The 17,962-nt window shown below is 34.1% G+C and overlaps 1 protein-coding gene across 5 annotated transcripts in view; it reads left to right on the top strand.

Moving 5' to 3' along the window:
* Nucleotides 1–17,962, top strand: part of clcn2b (chloride channel, voltage-sensitive 2b) — a 63,949-nt gene that overhangs the window by 28,216 nt on the left and 17,771 nt on the right. For 3 of the 5 annotated variants that reach the window (XM_051861778.1, XM_051861781.1, XM_051861783.1), the window contains 13 exons: nucleotides 16–147; nucleotides 1,469–1,597; nucleotides 1,675–1,808; nucleotides 1,950–2,027; nucleotides 4,135–4,213; nucleotides 4,325–4,450; nucleotides 5,298–5,382; nucleotides 7,442–7,543; nucleotides 8,333–8,417; nucleotides 9,484–9,639; nucleotides 13,695–13,764; nucleotides 14,901–15,011; nucleotides 16,314–16,527. In XM_051861778.1, the coding sequence (XP_051717738.1) occupies nucleotides 16–147; nucleotides 1,469–1,597; nucleotides 1,675–1,808; nucleotides 1,950–2,027; nucleotides 4,135–4,213; nucleotides 4,325–4,450; nucleotides 5,298–5,382; nucleotides 7,442–7,543; nucleotides 8,333–8,417; nucleotides 9,484–9,639; nucleotides 13,695–13,764; nucleotides 14,901–15,011; nucleotides 16,314–16,527 (1,501 nt within the window). The remainder of the gene's footprint in view (nucleotides 1–15; nucleotides 148–1,468; nucleotides 1,598–1,674; nucleotides 1,809–1,949; nucleotides 2,028–4,134; nucleotides 4,214–4,324; nucleotides 4,451–5,297; nucleotides 5,383–7,441; nucleotides 7,544–8,332; nucleotides 8,418–9,483; nucleotides 9,640–13,694; nucleotides 13,765–14,900; nucleotides 15,012–16,313; nucleotides 16,528–17,962) is intronic. The other 2 variants (XM_051861779.1, XM_051861782.1) reach the window with 1 other exon arrangement.

The following is a 17,962-nucleotide window of genomic DNA, read 5'->3' as shown; positions in this document are numbered from 1 at the left end:
TCTTTCTCTGTGGAGTCTGTGCAGTGCACTGTCAGCGGTTCTTCATGTTGCGGGTCGGCGAGGACTGGATCTTCCTCATCTTGCTGGGACTCGTCATGGCGCTGGTCAGTTTTGTTATGGATTTCTGCATCGCCCTCCTATTACAAGGTTAGTGTGTGTGTGTGTGTGTGTGTGAGGTGAAGATGTCAGGAATTGTCATGATTATTGGCTGTATCTGTTTTTTTTTTTCTGTTTTTTTGGAGTTGCTCTATAATTCATTTAGAGACCACTGGCACACTTATAGAAAAGAGTCTGAACATTAACCACAGCAATTTTGGAGTCTAACTCAATCCCTCTAGTGCCACCAACTGTCCAAAGTTGCGTTTAGGGCTGTGACGGTGGCAATTTTTTACTACCGTGGTGGTACCACCAACAACCTTTGCAACCTATCTTTGCTTTTAACTTCTGAACAGTTTGGCCAGAAATTACAAGACTCAAATCTCTTTAGATTAGATGCAGCATACCGAGTCGAACAATACCCAATTTTCCCATGTCAGCCATTTTGGGCATCGGCCATTTTTAATTTTGTCATGAAATACTATATTTTACAAATGCATTTGAGTAACGTTATAAAACTTGGTATGTGTCTTTGACACAATGTCCTGAATGTACTCAGTTTTGAGGCATTGTGGTCACAAATTATAATTAAAAAAAAAAAAAAAAATGTTAATTAGTTTAGCCTGTTGTCATGACAGGTCTTGATAGATCCCTTGGATCATGCTGAGAACATCAATACCAAATCATGCCATAATTGGCCAAACTTCCTGTCTGCCATTTTGATTCATTTAAAATCCTACTCTTTCAAACTCCTCCTAGACCGTTGGTCCGATTTTCACCAAATTAGACTCTGATCTGGCTATGGTATGCTGGCAAAAAGTTATGGATTTTGTGTCAATAGACGAAACCATTTTCATTTACCGCATCAACGAATTTCATGCATGATGCCAAACTGCATCTGAGGCTGTATCTCTGCAAGGCTTTGGCATATTGACACCAAATTTGGTGCGTCTCATTGCCACCCAACACTGACCACACCAAATCAATTTGGTGTCAGCACCACCTATTGGTCAGAAGTAATAAGGAATTGTTACATTGAAAGTGAATGTGTTTATGGGTTTTCAACCATTCTGCTTAAAATCATCTCCAGATGCCTTGGCCCCAAAGTGCTTGGCACCTTAATTGCTGCTTGCAACTATATTTTCTATATTTTAAACACAAACTCGCTTCATTTTAATGATATTTTTTCAGAAAACAAGACGTAATTTTGCTTCTCAAGTAAATGTATCTTGATTTAAGAAAGTTTAGATCTTTTTAACGGAAAACAAACATTTTTTTTGCAGTGTAGATACTTTGTCATTTATCTTATTAAAATGTTACAGCACATACGTGCACCCTGTAAGTTTCTACTTGTGTGTTCTGCTTTCTACAGCACAGAAGTGGATGTACGGTGGTTTGGACAGTAACGTTGTCCTGCAGTATTTGGCTTGGGTCACGTATCCTGTGGTTCTCATCAGTTTCTCTGCAGGCTTCACACACATAGTAGCACCTCAGGCTGCCGGTGAGACACGCTTACATTCACACACTCATAAGAGGTTTCTGTTCTTCTTCATAATTCAGCGTTTGTCTCTCAATCAGGGTCTGGTATTCCTGAAATGAAGACGATTCTCAGAGGAGTGGTGCTGAAGGAATATCTCACACTGAAAACATTCGTGGCCAAAGTGGTTGGGCTGACCTGCGCGCTGGGCAGTGGTTTGCCTCTGGGCAAGGAGGTGAACATAAGTATTTTTCATATGTGAACAATGTGTTTTTAGCTGGAGATCTAATTTACCTGCCCTCAGTGTTATTGTAGCGTCCCTGCTTTGTTTTGGATTCATCACAAGCCTTAAGTGTGTGTGTTTTCTATCCTGTAGGGTCCGTTTGTGCACATTGCCAGTTTGTGTGCTGCTCTTCTCTGCAAATTCATGTCTTTCTTTGGTGGAATTTATGAGGTAATTAAAACAAAGTTTCATAGCCTGCGATTTTAAGCAGAATCCTCTAATAGTACTAAATGGAGTACACATAAAATTGGTTTTAAGTATCTTGGGTCATATTTTGTACCAAAGTGAAGTATAAAATTGTTATTATTGAGCAGATGTTGTATTGCAGAACACTTGTGTTGCTATTGAGGTGGATACGGGTAAGGTTAGAACAGGTTTGGTGGTATGGGTAGGTTTATGGGTGGGTTAAGTTGTAATTAGTATGTAATTACAGAGAGAACTGTAAATTATATGCAGGTATTTTTAAATAAGTACAATGTAAAACCATGTATTTACATAATAATTATGGATGTACCCACCAGATGTATTTAACTATTGGCTCCTGTTTAATTCATTAGTGTGAAAGTTCTTCTAATTAGACATATTTCTCTAAACTAAGATCGATAAAGCCATTAGAACAAGTGAATTTTGCCATGCAACACCATAAAATGTTTCAGATAATTTCATTAAATTGCATTCAAAGTTTGAATGCTGTCTTTTATCCATGCATTGCATTATAGTGTTTTAACTGTAATCCAGTAAATAAATCCTGCATTACAGTAAAGAGAATCAAATGAAAAAAAAAGAATTACCAAAAAAAAAAAAAATGTAAATGCAACTATTTTGATGCAAGACACTTTGACTATCAATGACTACTTTTACATGCAACATCATAATGCAATTATAATGAAATTTAGGCAATATTGCAAATAAACTTTACCTCATGTAAACACAATAGTTTGATCAAATTTATGCAATTAACCTCATAATCATAGTAGCCATGATAATAGTAAAATATGTGGTGTATGCTGATTTTAATCGCCATAAACAGGCATGTAAACACTTTAATGGCATCTATTCCACTCAAAATGACCAAAGTGCACATGTTCTTGTGACAAACACGTGACGTTTTCATGCGCAATTTTGTGAACGCAGCGGTAAAGACGGCATCACATATTTGTGGTGCTGAAGAGTTCATGTTGACAACTTTGTGTCACATGAATATAATGTATATTAATATTGTAAAAAATCGAAATGAAGACATTTTTAGGCACGTCACCAGAATAAAATCCAATATGTCCCTAGAAATATGTTTTGCATTTGTCATAAGTGGATTAAAACAGTGGCCAGTAACACACTGACTGTGTTATTTTATGCTATGCATTGGGGAATGTGAAGAATGCCCGTAAAAATAACCACACTTCTTAGCGAATAATCAGAATAATGAAAATTGCATGTAAACAGGAGTGAAGAGGTTTGCTCGTGTCATGTAAACATCTTTCTCTGTGATTAAGTTCTTACTCTGATTATTGGAAATAATCACTTTATTGGTGCACATGTAAACATAAGTGGACTTAAGAGAAAAATGAGTGTGTTTCAACATTTTAATAATAATGCCTCTTTTTAATCATCATATGTAACTGCTGCTACTTGTAAAGTTTGGGTGAGTTTAAAAACCTAGGTTTAGGTTTTGTTATTCCGGTTTCTAATTGGAAGATTTTGAACAGATGTTGAACAGATCCACCAAAGTCAAGCGTATGTGTTGTTTGTTATTATTATTGTTATTATTATTATTATTATTATTATTATTATTATTTTCATCAAAAATATTTAATTTATATGCAGTATTGTACATTGAGAAAAATGACAGTCTTTCTTACCTTGTCAGACCCTTAATATTTATTCCTGGGAAGAGTGAGAGGGTTTGTGTGCGTGTGTGTGTGTGTTCGAAATTAATCTAAAATGTGTTTATTTTCGTATTTCTCTTGATGAAGTTTTCCTTTTGTGAGGATAAAACTAACAGCGATATCCATCTCTGAATAGATTTACCAAATACAGGTGTGTGTCTCTGTGTGTGTATCTGTTAGTAGATACGTAGATGGTGTGTGTTCTGTAAATTGTAAGTTTTTGTAATTAGATTTTTATTGTGATTGTGTTGGTGTATTGAATGGTCCTAGATTGTGCTGGTGCGTGTGTACTTCTGTTTGTGGGTTGTGTGTGTGTTTGTGTGTTAAACAAAACCAGTCAAGTAGTCTGTTGTCGTATATTAAATTATCTATTGTGTGTGTGTGTTGAACAGAATGAGTCCAGAAACATTGAGATGCTTGCAGCTGCCTGTGCTGTCGGAGTCGGATGCTGCTTTGCTGCTCCTATTGGAGGTGAAAACTGTGGTTTATTTGGGATAAAATATCTGAAAGCTTCCCTAAAGCAAAACTGAACAAGAACAAAATATATATAAAAATAATATTATATATGTTTGTGTGTTTCAGGTGTATTATTCAGCATTGAGGTCACCTCCACATTTTTCGCCGTACGAAACTACTGGCGTGGATTCTTTGCTGCTACATTCAGTGCCTTTATCTTCAGAGTCCTGGCAGTGTGGAACAGGGATGAAGGTGTGTGTGTGTGTGTGTGTGTGTGTGTGTGTGTGTGTGTGTGTGCGTGTGTGCGTGTGTGTGTTAAAGTGCCCCTGTTATGCTACTTTAAAGGTTGCTAGTTTTGTTTTGATTTCTCCTACAACAGGTTTACAGGCATCCAAGGTCAAAAAACACTTTTATTTTCTCATAATATCCATTGCAGCATCAATTCTTTTTTCACAGTGTCTGAAACAGTTAGTTCGAAGATTCGGTCTCTTTAAACCCCGCCTTTCTGAGAGCTGCTCCTTCTCTGATTGGTCAGATGGCCCAGTCTGTTGTGATTGGTCAGAAACCAAACTCTCATTAGCACATCTGAATTTCAGCACTTGATTCACAGTGATACGAACAATAATGATGGCGTTGGTTTTACCGTATCAATCTCATCACAGTGGATTTGGTTTGGCAGCAGAAAACAGACATGAACAACATGAACCAAACTCTTCCAGTCTCAGATACAACTACAGTGTTTGAGGGCGGGGCAAAGGAGACGCTGTTCACAGCAGCCAATGAAAACCACAGGCTGGATTTATGCAAATTAGCTACAAATTTACATAGGTTCAGCAGGAAGTGAGACTGGAATTACTGACGACTTGTTTCAGTTCAGAATCACTTCTTTCTTTTAGGAGACAAAAACTCCATTTATCTGAACTTTGATCTTTGAAACTTTTCAGATCTTTTACATTCAGAATCAGCTCATTTACACACTGCATGAAAGAGAATATACCAAAAAGCATAAAAGGGGCTCTTTATATGCTTTAAAACACACATTATGTACATGTATTATGTTGAGTGTTAAAGGAATCTTCTCTCTCTCTCTCTCTCTCAGAGACGATCACGGCTCTCTTTAAAACACGGTTCAGACTGGACTTCCCTTTTGACCTCCAGGAGCTTCCAGCCTTTGCTGTTATCGGGTCAGTTCTGCCAGTTCTTCTTGTTCTTGTTTCTTCATTTCTCGTGTACCAGCTCTTAACAGTGCAAAAATAATTTTTTCTTAGTATATCTTTCTTGGTTTCCAGTAAAAATATCTAAACGATAACATACATTTTGTAAATTTAAGTTAAAGAAACTAAGTTAAAGGATAAAAAGTTAAAGGGGTCATGAATTGAGAAATCAACTTTTCCTTGATCTTTTGACGTATAAGATGTCACTGTACTGTTAAAAACATCCTGCACGTTTCAGAACTCAACTTCCTCGTTAGTTCAAAAACAGCTTTTATTGAAATCAAGCTTAGAAAATGGATTTTGTCACATTATTACGTCATAGTGCGCCTCTGCAGAAGATGATCGATGCCCACTTCTACATCATCGCGTCTTTAGCCCCGCCCACCAATTCACACGTCACGTACTAGTTAATACGAGACCGACACAAATGCAGGATTACTCCAGTAACAAAACCATAGAGACGCCTCTGAGGATTACAAGAGGTGTTGAAGTGGCAAGTTATGGAAAAAAACTTGGATGAACTTTATTTTTAACGACGTTCCAGTCAGACACTGTTCGTTTGTTCGCTTAATTTTACTTCGGATTAGTTTTTTTTAACAAAACACAGTTGTGCGCAGGCCTTTCAGAGAGACTGAGAATAAAAGATGATGCAGTGCCGACTATATTGGATCCACAACACACAAGTGTGAGTAACAGTGTTTTTACCATGTGTGACTATTGCTTTGTCTGATACAGATCGCTTGATGTACAATTTTTTTTTTTTTATACTGTAGCACCGCAGTCAAACTGAATACTTGTGATGTGCTGTTCTTTCCTTTGCTTCGGCATTTATGGGGTTAATGCGTTGGATTATCATATATGGAAGAAAAAGAGAACACTGTTTTTGTTATTGTTTGATCTGTGATTCGCTGTAATCCTGAATAAAAGCTTTAAAGCTTCTGTTTTGTCATCAGTAAGACATTAAAACACATTTAATTTTATTTAAAACATGACACTGCAAATGACAATGTACGTTTTTCACTTTATCAAAAAGAATGAACTAAGAATAGCTTATAAAAACAACAGTGTGTCAAATGATGGTACATTCATTCATAATTCAAGTTATCATTTGTCATCTATAACTTCTAACTCTAAGTATTTAAACTTTATTTGCCATAACCAAGACTTATAAAGCATATGTAATACGCATGTTTTATTTTCAACTATGTAACGAGACATTTTTCAACATTGGAAGTTTTCAAAACAATTCCACACGTGTAATGGCGGGGATGTTGAAAATTATTTTAATATGCAAAACTGTTAGCCAATCACAGCAGTGGGCGTTTACTTCCAACTCTTGAATGAAACGCCCATCAAAACAGAGTGTTTCAAAGAGAGGGTCAAAAACAGGACAGAAAATAGCTTATTATTTCTAAATTAGGATGTTTTTTTGTTGTAAAAACCTTGATAACATTATAAGTGGAACATTATAAAATGTACAAAAATGCAGTTCATGACCCCTTGAAGAAGTGTTTGATAAACACATTTCTCTCTGTTTCTCGTCAGTTATATCAGAAATGTTCAACAGCTGTGTCAGATTGGTCAAGTAACATTACCCAGAGTCCACTTGAAGAACTTTTGTTAATATTTCAGCCTCTGTGATTTAGCATCTGTTTATTATGATGCTCAGTACTGAACTTAAGTGCTTACATTTATGTAAATATGTTTTTGGTAACACTTTACAATGTTTCATTTGTTAACATTAGTTAAGATGAACTAACAATGAACAACACTTCTACAGCATTTATTAATCTTAGTTACTTTAAATAATTGTTAGAGTAAACCGTAATTAATATTATAAAGCATGAAGAAATGTCTCCAGCTAATTGTTCATGTACGTGTTTTAGACACTTTGTACCCAACAGATATTTGATGAAAGCACACACAATCTTGTAATGAACTGTATTATGAATGATTTATTCATGAACATGTTTGTTCCATTCATAATGAATATGCATGATGTCACTCATAATTTTCTCTCTCTCTGCAGAATCGCCAGCGGGTTTGGTGGAGCCTTATTTGTGTATTTGAACAGGCTAATTGTTCAGTTTATGCGAAAACAGAAAACTATTAACAAGTTCCTCATGAAGAAGTGAGTGTTCCCTGTGTGTCTGCTTGTTTCTCTGTAATTGTGAGCGAAAAGATCTGAAAAGTTTCAAAAATCAAAGTTCAGATAAATGGAGTTTTTGTCTCCTAAATGAAAGAAGTGATTCTGAACTGAAACGAGTCGTCAGTAATTCAGTCTCACTTCCTGCTGAATCTACAAAGGTTTATAACTAATTTGCATAATGGCAGCCTGTGGTTTTTATTGGCTGAACAGCATCTCCTTTGCCCCGCCCTCAATCACTGTAGTTGTATCTGAGACTGGAAGAGTTTGGTTGGTGTTGTTCATGTCGAGAAGACGCTGTTTTCTGCTGCCAAAGCAAATGATGAGATTGATACGGTAAAACCGACGCCATCTTTACTGTTCGTATCACTGTGAATCAAGTGCTGAGATTCAGATATGATAATGAGCATTTGGTCCATCTGACCGAGCAGAGCAGAGCAGGCTCTCAGAAAGACAGGGTTTAGAGAGACCGAATCTTTGATAGAACCGTTTCAGACACTGAGAGAAAAGAGCTGATGATGCAATGAATATTATGAGAAAATTAAAGTGTTTTTTGACCTTGGATGCTTGTAAACCTGTTGTAGGAGAAACCAAAACAACATTAGGAATCTTTAAAATGCCATAATTTGGGCACTTCTAAAATTCCCCAAAGCTTTCTGAAAGCAATCAAATTAGACTGCAGTTATTATATTACAATTATCTTAATTTCAGAACAGTGAAGGTCTGTTCAGAAGTATAATATCACAAGTGTTTGTGTGTCTGATTCGTGTGCAGGCGTCTGTTGTATCCCGCCCTGGTCACACTACTGATTTCAACGCTTACTTTCCCTCCGGGCTTTGGGCAGTTCATGGCCGGACAGGTAACACGCACGCACGCACACACACACACACACACACACACACACACACACACACACACACACACACACACACACACACACACACACACAATATGTGTTTGTTCCCCAGGCTGTTAAATCCATCCTGTTAATAATCTTAATGAGACAGTTGAGAGAAACATGAGGCGTTCATTAATCAATCTTACACACTCGTATAAAATACAGAATAAGGCATCAACTCTCACTCTCTATCTCACACACACATACGCACTCTTATATAAAATACAGAACGTGGCAATAAAATACACCATTAGCAGCGTATGACTGCACTCTTTTCTCAGCCAGTATTTTTGTCTTGTTTAATAGTAAAATATCTAAACATCTGTAAAAAGGAAGTGTTAACACTTTACAATAATGTTTCATGTGTTAACATTGCATTAACTAACAATAAGCAATAATTCTCGCAGCATTTATTAACCTTTGTTAGTTCTAGTTAAATGTTCATGTTAATTTTAGTTCACAGTGCATTAACTAATGTTAACAGATACAACTTTTGATCTTAAAAAAGGTTTGAGATTAACAGTAAGTAAGATTAATAAATGCTGTAGAAATATTGTTCATTGTTAGTTCATGTTATTTTAAAGTGTTACCAATGATGTTTTCTTGAAAAAAATATTTAAGACAGGGATTTTGTGTTTTGTCAACTCTTTTGACCTTAAGTGTTTATTTACCCACTGAAGTTAAGTTAATATTTCAGTATTTTAACAACACATTTGCATGTAAATATTTCTTCTTTTTAGTAAGTGTTTTATCTATAAATTGTACATTTTTATGATTGAATTAATTATTAGATTTTCATCAACCCACAAACTCCTGTTTGGGAAACTTTGGTGTATGATAATAAATCTTGATTTCAGAGAATATATCTTCTTCAATCAATTTTTGTCTTACCTGTTTACCTCATTGGCAAATATATATATTTAATTTGTTTTAAGCATAAAACTAACAGTAATATTGTGAGAGTTATGCTTAAAATAAGCAAGTGAATACTAAACCTCCTGTTAATAACATGTATTTTTCTTTCTAGCTTACACAAAAGGACACCCTGGTTTCATTTTTTGACAATCGCACTTGGACAAAGCAAGGAATCACAGAAGACTTTAATTATGACAGTCACTCGGTCGCCTGGAAACACCCGCAGGCTAATGTCTTTGTGATCCTCGTCATCTTCATCGTTATGAAGGTACATAAACACGCACATCTAAACACTTTTTTTTTTTTTTTTTTTTTTTATATATTCAGAAATCTGTCTTTTGATTGTTGGGTTTACAGGCCGCATATGAAAACATTCCATAACTTTCAGAACTCTCAAGTTCCTCTCCAGAACATTTATTCATACTGAAATGATTATTCATGAGCTCATTAACATATGACCGCCCACATTTACAAATCAACACTATTCAGTATTTAGCAGCTTCACCCGCCCTGATGAGTGACAGCTTGAGGTACATTAGCCAATCACACGTACTGTACGTATAGAAGGGGCGTTTACTCTGGCACTGATTTGAGCGACAGGAGATTTCAATACCCTCAAAAAACAAAACAAAATCCGCTCCCATGCTCCCAGCTATATAAGTCACTGGCTAAGGAAAACAAGTGTGTGTTTGTGAAGACTTGGATCGCTCGCTACCTGCATAAGTGTGTCGCCCTGGCAACCTCATCAGAACCCAGTCGAAACCTGTCACAGCACAGGAAGTGATGTCGTCAGCGTTGCCATGGGGACAAGTGCCCTGTGTGTCCTTTTTTCTGAACAGGAACCTTTGACTTAACCTGCGTGGTTTAATCTTGGATAAAGTTTGGGGCAGATTTGTCCCTAGAAGACCGCAAAATCTGACAAAACCTCCCTTTGGAAGTACAATTTAGAAGTAAGATATGACTTTATTTGTAATTAAATTCTATTTTTTTTATTCTAAAATTCTACTTTATACTAGAATAAAATAAAAAAAATGAGTTTTTTATGGGTAGGTCTAAGCTTTGAGTTACTCACTAGTAATTAAAAATAGATTAATAAAAAACAATTCCTCATTAATATAGTAGCGAGGATGAAATATATTGATCAAAAGTGACAGTAAAGACATTTATAATGTAGCAAAACTTTCTAAATTATACTACATTATTTCTACATTATTTCTTTTGAACTTTCTATTCATCAAAGAATCTTGAAAAAAAATAAATAAATAAATAAAAATATGTGTGTATATATACTGTATATTATATTATATTATATTATATTACAGTCAAACCAAAAATTATTCAGACACTAAATATATTTTTTTTATATATATTTTTTACTAGTGTGTTCAGGACACTATAGTTGATTTATGTAAGTGAGGACAGCAAAATAAAGTAAACTGTGACATATTATACCCAAAAATTCTTCATACAGTGGACTACCAGTAAAATTGATAAAAATTTGGAACCAAAAATGATTCAGACACTTTGACCTGACCATGTTTTGCTTAAGTGTTATCTGACATAATTAAGATTATTTTTTTCTGACAGTTTAACTCTGAGATCTTGTCATATTTTATTACCATTTTTTTAAACTATAGTGAATAAACTGAATTAATGAATGAAATGTTCAAGGTGTCTGAATAAATTTTGGTTTGACTGTATATATATGCTCTTCTCTTTCTCTCCACCTGCCCCGGCATTCCTTCAGAGATATATATATATATGTATATATTATGCCCTGGATATATATCTCTGAAGTAATACCGGGGCAGGTGGAAAGAAAGAGAAGAGCAGATTTCGGCAGTATCTGTCCATTTTTCTGTGCCAAGAGAGAGCTTTTGAGAGGAAGAAAGGAAGGAAGGAGAGAACATTATGCAATGATCTCTCTATCCACCCACAGCTTTCAAACGCTCTCCAGCATAACTCACATAACACTTATGTAACATTCTCACTCTATCCCACCTCAACCTCCACCAGGAGCTGTTCTGTTCTCGCAGGAACCATCGATTGTGCTCCGCGTGTGTGTTTGTTCATGTGTCTGCTTTAGTGCGTGACTTTCTCTCTTAATTAACTTCTGTTGCTGGTGTGTGAATCAGCCAATTAGATTGCTTTTCTAATTACGCACAGTTCATTTCAGGATTCACCTCACATTCAGTACCAAGTGACAAGTGGGTGTGTGTTTTACCTTTATCTCTGTGTGTGTGTGTGTGTTCATGTGTCTAATTAACAAATCATCTGAAATTCTATTTCCAGATTGGAACAAAAGTTCAGACTTGTTGGTTTTGTGTGATTGGGCGTGTTTGTGTGTTGCCATTTGCCTAATATAATTAATTTATCAGTCTCAAATAAAGTGTTATTAAAATGAAAGGTGACTTTAGATTTTCTTGTGTTGTTCACTAATGAGATCACACACACAATACACACTTTTATCATTTTGTTCTTTTACAAAGAAGTTTTGTTAAACTTCTGTTTCAGGGCAATAAGAACTGCCCAATAGCCTGGGATCAGTGTAAAAAACGCTCGGGACAGTTGACAGAACTGTCACTTGCCCAGTCGGTCACGAAAGTTTATCATTTGCACGTGTTTTTAAGTATCGTCAATTTAAACATTCAAGTGATTTTTAACCATTCAGATTCAATTGCAAGAAGATGCGAAAGAGAACTCAATTTGGTACTTGAGCGCTTTCTGTGCACATCGAAAACAGCATGTGAGTACTGAATTGAGTTCTCTTTCGTGTTTTCTTCTGCTTGACTGGAAAAATGCTGAACATAAACAGATGAGAAAGAAAACGCACATCCAACAGTATATTGGATCCGTGCATTCAGTCTTAAAGTGACAGCAGCCTAATATTCCTGCTGCCTTCTGTGCCATTACTGTTAACCAAACAACAAAAGACAAAGAGAAAACCACTCACTGATTTTGACTGAACAACTTTTGTAGCTTTAACATATTTAATTTATACATAATACTATGCAGTGTTATTTAACATTTGATTATTGAATTTCTGAATACTGTTAGACAGACTTATCTAAAAAACTTAAAGCACTTATTTCATTTGTATCTTTATGTTGTAAGTATTTGAGCAGTTGCTTGTAATTTGTTTATTTGTTCTTATTTTTTTACTGAAAACTCACTTGTCTTCAATAATATTTGAACTTTATATTAGTTAGGCTAGTAGTTTTTGCTGTGGTATCGAAATTGAAATCAATCTAGAATTGTGAAATTTATAAAACGTTTTATGGCATATTTATTAGAAAAACAACAACAAATATTTTAGTTATTTATTTATTTTTTGGTGGGGCCAAAAATCATTGGCGTTAAGCCCCGTGTTTGCTTGCCATTAAATGTATTTTGAATATAATTTTTCTAAAATGCAAAATTTTAATAATAAATAATTTAAATTTTTAATTTCTAGAAATTATTCTTTAACTGTTAATTTATTTCTTTTCTTGTAATGTGCTGATCTTTGAGTCGATTGTGGATGAAACTGACAGAAAGTAGCTTTTTGTTTTGTTGGATATAATCTATGAGTGATTTTCATGATTCTTTTATATTTACACATTTACACCTGACATTTAATTTTCTATTTTAGTCTGATTAGGAAATCATACAATCTAGGCATGAATTGTCATGCAAATGACAGGCATGACAGATTTTGCGTCATATGTATAGCGAACGGTTGATCTGTAAGGATATTTGTGGATTTTGATGTGTTGTGACGCACATAGGCGCATGTGTGAATATCACACCCCTCTGGTTTGTCATATGGCAGGCTATTGTGTGTGGAGAGACAGGCGTCTGCAGGCACGCAGACAGGCCTGATACGTGAGCTGCAGTCTCCTCCTCACATACTCACTGATCCAAACAAACTGTTTGAAAGTTCCGAATTGGAATTCTCACTTTGAATGTGTTACATTTAAATAGCTTTTTTGTTTTTGCTCTGGGCTATTTTGAGTTTCAATTTCGTACAGGTGTGTCACTGCCATTGTTCTGTAACAACCAGCAATGTAATTTTGTCACACTACGCTACATGTTGGAAAAAGTAGCTTGTTAATGGAAAAAACTGAATTACTGTCATGCTAGTGAAAAATGAATTCTACCAAGATAATAGCTTTACCACTTTTAGTTAGTTAATCCCTCAACACTGATGGTATTATTGGCTAATATTCTCCTCTCTCCTTGGTTACATCAGCAGAAAAGTTGTTGCAGAGGTATTGGATTTTGGTGAAATATTACGAAAAAGTGTTTGTGTTTAAATGAGAGCTATTGTTGTCTCTTGTGCAGTTCTGGATGTCTGCTTTAGCCACAACTCTTCCTGTACCTTGTGGAGCCTTCATGCCTGTTTTTGTCATTGGTAAGTGTGCGTATAGTTTTCTTTTAAAATATTGCTTTTTAAGGCAAGACACCCCAGGTGAATAGGTTAAAACACTTCTCACCATAATTCCCCAGTTGATTAATCACAGTAGATTAAGACAGTTGTTATGTTACGTTTTCTGAAATATTACTTTAAATATGCAAATGAGGCATTATCAAATTAAAATGTATATAATAAACAATTTGCATATGTTTCATATGATTATTGTGTAATTTGCATATGTTTCCAGAACATAAATCTGAACATTGGCTAAAGCCAGATTCAAAATTCTTCTTTCATTTTGTTGACCTATTAGAGTTAAAGGTTTTCACAGAGGGGATTTTGGATTTGAAATAATTATGAAATAACAATAACCCCTCTTGAATACATATTTTATTTATAGTTTAATAGACAATAGAAGGGTTTAGAGAAGTGTAGGATGTTGACAAACAATTGCCCTTTAATAGAATATTTTTGCTTAATGAATTGGTAACACTTTACAATAAGTTTTTAGTTAAGCAACATTAGTTAACATTAGTTAACATGAACTAACAATAACCAATACTTCTACAGCATTTATTAATCTTAGTTAATGTTAATCTCAACGTTTACCAACACATTATTAAAATCAGAGGTTGTATTTAGAGTTAAAGGTTTTCACAGAGGGGATTTTGGATTTCTCTTTTTATCACTCCATAAATCAGAAAATACTATAAACAGCCAGGAAAAAGCATTTTCACCATGTTTAAGGAATAAAATGTTGAATATATATCAGGTGAATGTTATATGAACAAACCCCTCAGTAAAAACCTTCAGAATATAGATAAGAATAAAACTGTAAGTTTTGGTGTATGTAAGTGCTGCTGAAGTGGAGAAAAAAAACTCACAGCCTTTAAAGATATATATTGTAATTGAAATCTACAGACGCAAATAGATAAAGTGCAATAAAATAAACACTTAAATGTGGATTTTATCTGAAAGAAGAGTTTATGGAAGCAAAATGTTTCAAAATTGACCAGTGCATGAAAAAGTAGTATCTTGTCTTAAAATATTACATTTTCAAAATGTAAATGTGATGTGTGTAAACAAAAATGATGGAGACATTAAAATGTGACCTGGGAACGTGTGTGTTTCAGGTGCTGCATTTGGCCGTTTGGTGGGTGAAAGTATGGCCGCGTGGTTTCCAGAGGGCATTAATACAGACGGAACCATCTATCCCATAGTGCCTGGAGGATACGCTGTAGTGGGTGAGAAACAAACACACATGATGTGCTTTAACAGACATGTTCACACACACGTTCATCACAGCTGATTACCTTTTATAGAAATTGCCTCAGTGTTGCCATAGTGATTTTGAGAGGCATTGATTTAGTTTTGTTGTGTTGGGTTGGGGATTGTTTGTTTTCATTGTTAGTAAGATGAAGTCTTTGATTAATAGCCACTAGATTTAATTATGAAATAACAATAACCCCTCTTGAATACTTATTTTATTTATAGTTTAATAGACAATAGAAGGGTTTATAGAAGTGTAGGATGTTGACAAACAATTGCCCTTTAATAGAATATTTTTGCTTAATGAATTGGTAACACTTTACAATAAGTTTTCATTTGTTAACATTAGTTAACATGAACTAACAATAACCAATACTTCTACAGCATTTATTAATCTTAGTTAATGTTAATCTCAACGTTTACTAACACATTATTAAAATCAGAGGTTGTATTTGTTAACATTAGTTAAAACATTAGCTAACATGAACAATTATATTTTTACTAATTAACATTAACAAAGATGAATAAATGCTGTAAAAATATATTGCTCATTTTTAGCACATATTAGCTAATATAGATATTTTTAATTTATATTTACTGGCTGTTTATAAGTTTACCTCAGTGTTGTGCATGTGTGCCTGCTGAATTTCTTTGAATTTTAATTTTAATCTTGTCAATTCATGAGTTTGAATAAGATAAGCATGAGCTGAATTGGTCCAGCAGTTTGTGTTCATTTGGTACTGTTGCTTTTTGCTTTATTAAATTAAAGCGAACCACCAATGTTTTTAATTTATTTTGTTAAAACTCTCTCTCTTGTTGACATAGTGGAGTTTTTACAATGGGGATTTTGAATATATCTTTTTATCACTCCAAAAATCAGAAAATACTATCAACAGCCAGAAAAAAACACATTTTCACCATGTTTTTAAGAAAAAAATGTAAAAAAAAAATCAGATGAATGATATATGAACAAACCCCTCAGTAAAAACCTTCAGAATATAGATAAGAATAAAACTGTAAGTTTTGGTGTATGCAAGTGCTGCTGAAGTGGAGAAAAAAACTCACAGCCTTTAAAGATATGTATTGTAATTGAAATCTACAGACGCAAATAGATAAAGTGCAATAAAATAAACACTTACATGTGGATTTTAGATGTTTTCTTTTAGCCTGAAAGACATGTTATGGAAACAAAATAAACTATAATTGGCTAGTGTGTGAAAAAACATTGGTTTTGCCTGTAGTGGCTTGCCTTAAAAACTATCTCTCTCTCTGTTTAGGAGCGGCAGCATTATCCGGAGCGGTCACACACACTGTTTCCACGGCCGTGATCGTGTTTGAGTTGACTGGACAGATAAGTCACATTCTGCCCATCATGATCGCTGTGATTCTCGCCAACGCTGTCGCTCAGAGTCTTCAGCCATCCATCTACGACTCCATAATACGCATTAAGAAGCTGCCTTACCTGCCCGAGCTCGGCTGGGGTCACCACGAGTGAGTTTCTGTCTGTCTGTCCAGTTTTTGCTACCATATTGTTTTTGTTTCTTCAGTCAACAGAGTGTTTTGATGGATTCAGTAACTACTGCAGAATACACAAGTAGAAAGACTCTTTTATCTCAGTCAGTCACAGTCATTGCCTTGATTTGCAGCTAGTTACATTTACATTTTACAACTTATTAAAAAATACAACAACTTCAAAATTCATCTTTTAAGTCTGGCTGTGTCAGGGTTATTATAGTTAAATAATACTAAAACACTTTTCTTTCTTGAAATAAAAAAAATATAAAACTTAAACTTTATTTTACCTAGTTATTAAAGCAACATTTCTCATTTTCATTTAGTTTTAACTTAATGTGCTAAAATAACTAAAACTAAATCTGAAATAAAAATAAAAACTATATAAACATTAAAAAAAAAAAAAAAAAAAATGACAAAAGCATACAACAAAATTAATATAACTTTAAAATTAAAACAGAAAATACAAAAATAATTAATTTTAAAAAAAATTTAAAAACTATAATAGTATCTCAAAGATACTTAAAAAAACACTGTGTGTAATTATATTTTAAGGAAAGTCTCTTTAAATACAGTTCTGATTTTTATCACTGCAAAAAATGAAGTGAAGTGAATTAACATTTGCGCCACAAGTTCCTTCAGAAATTTCCTGTGTTTTTAAGAAAAGCAGATTTGGATTTATGATTACACTGCAAAAAATGACTTTTTTATTTTTGTTATTTTTGTCTTGATTTCTAGTACAAATATCTAAATATTCTTACATTTTCAAAATGACTTAAGATATGACTTTTTCTCATCAACATTAAATGAGTTTGTGTTTAAAACAAGAAATAAATATCTGCCAATGGGGTCAAAAAAATAAACTTAATTCAAATGAAATAGAAGTTGAATTATAATATCTTAAGTCATTTTGTTTCTCAAGTAAATGTACCTTGATTTAAGAATATTTAGATATTTGTTCTGGAAAACAAGACAAAAATAACAAAAGTAAGAAAATAATTTTTTACAGGGTAATCATAAATCCAAATCTGTGTTTCTTAAAACACAGAGTCCTGAAGGAACTTGTGGCGTAAATGTTCATTCACTTCCGGGTTTCAGAACTAATAACTGAACCTTTGTAATGACTAAAGAAATAAAGTAATTGGCAAATGTTTTTATTTTTTTTATTTTTTTAATGCAATTAAAAGTTAAAATTATCAGTTTATCTTTACATGTAACTACATTAACAAATTTACTTTATATTTTGATGTTGTTAATTTGAAAAGTGATTCACATTTTTTTCTTTGGCATTAATTTTTCCTTCATTTAATTGAGTGGCACTCATAATCCTCCAGACAGATATGGCGTTTTCTCTTAATTAGTGTAAATGGCCAATCTGTTTGCAAACAGGGTCTAAAGTTACACAACACACACA

The sequence above is a fragment of the Ctenopharyngodon idella genome, chromosome 15 (genome assembly GCF_019924925.1).
Source record: "Ctenopharyngodon idella isolate HZGC_01 chromosome 15, HZGC01, whole genome shotgun sequence".
NCBI lineage: Eukaryota > Metazoa > Chordata > Actinopteri > Cypriniformes > Xenocyprididae > Ctenopharyngodon > Ctenopharyngodon idella.
The sequence above is the reverse complement of the archived record's forward strand: the minus strand, read 5'-3'. Positions and strand labels throughout refer to the sequence as shown.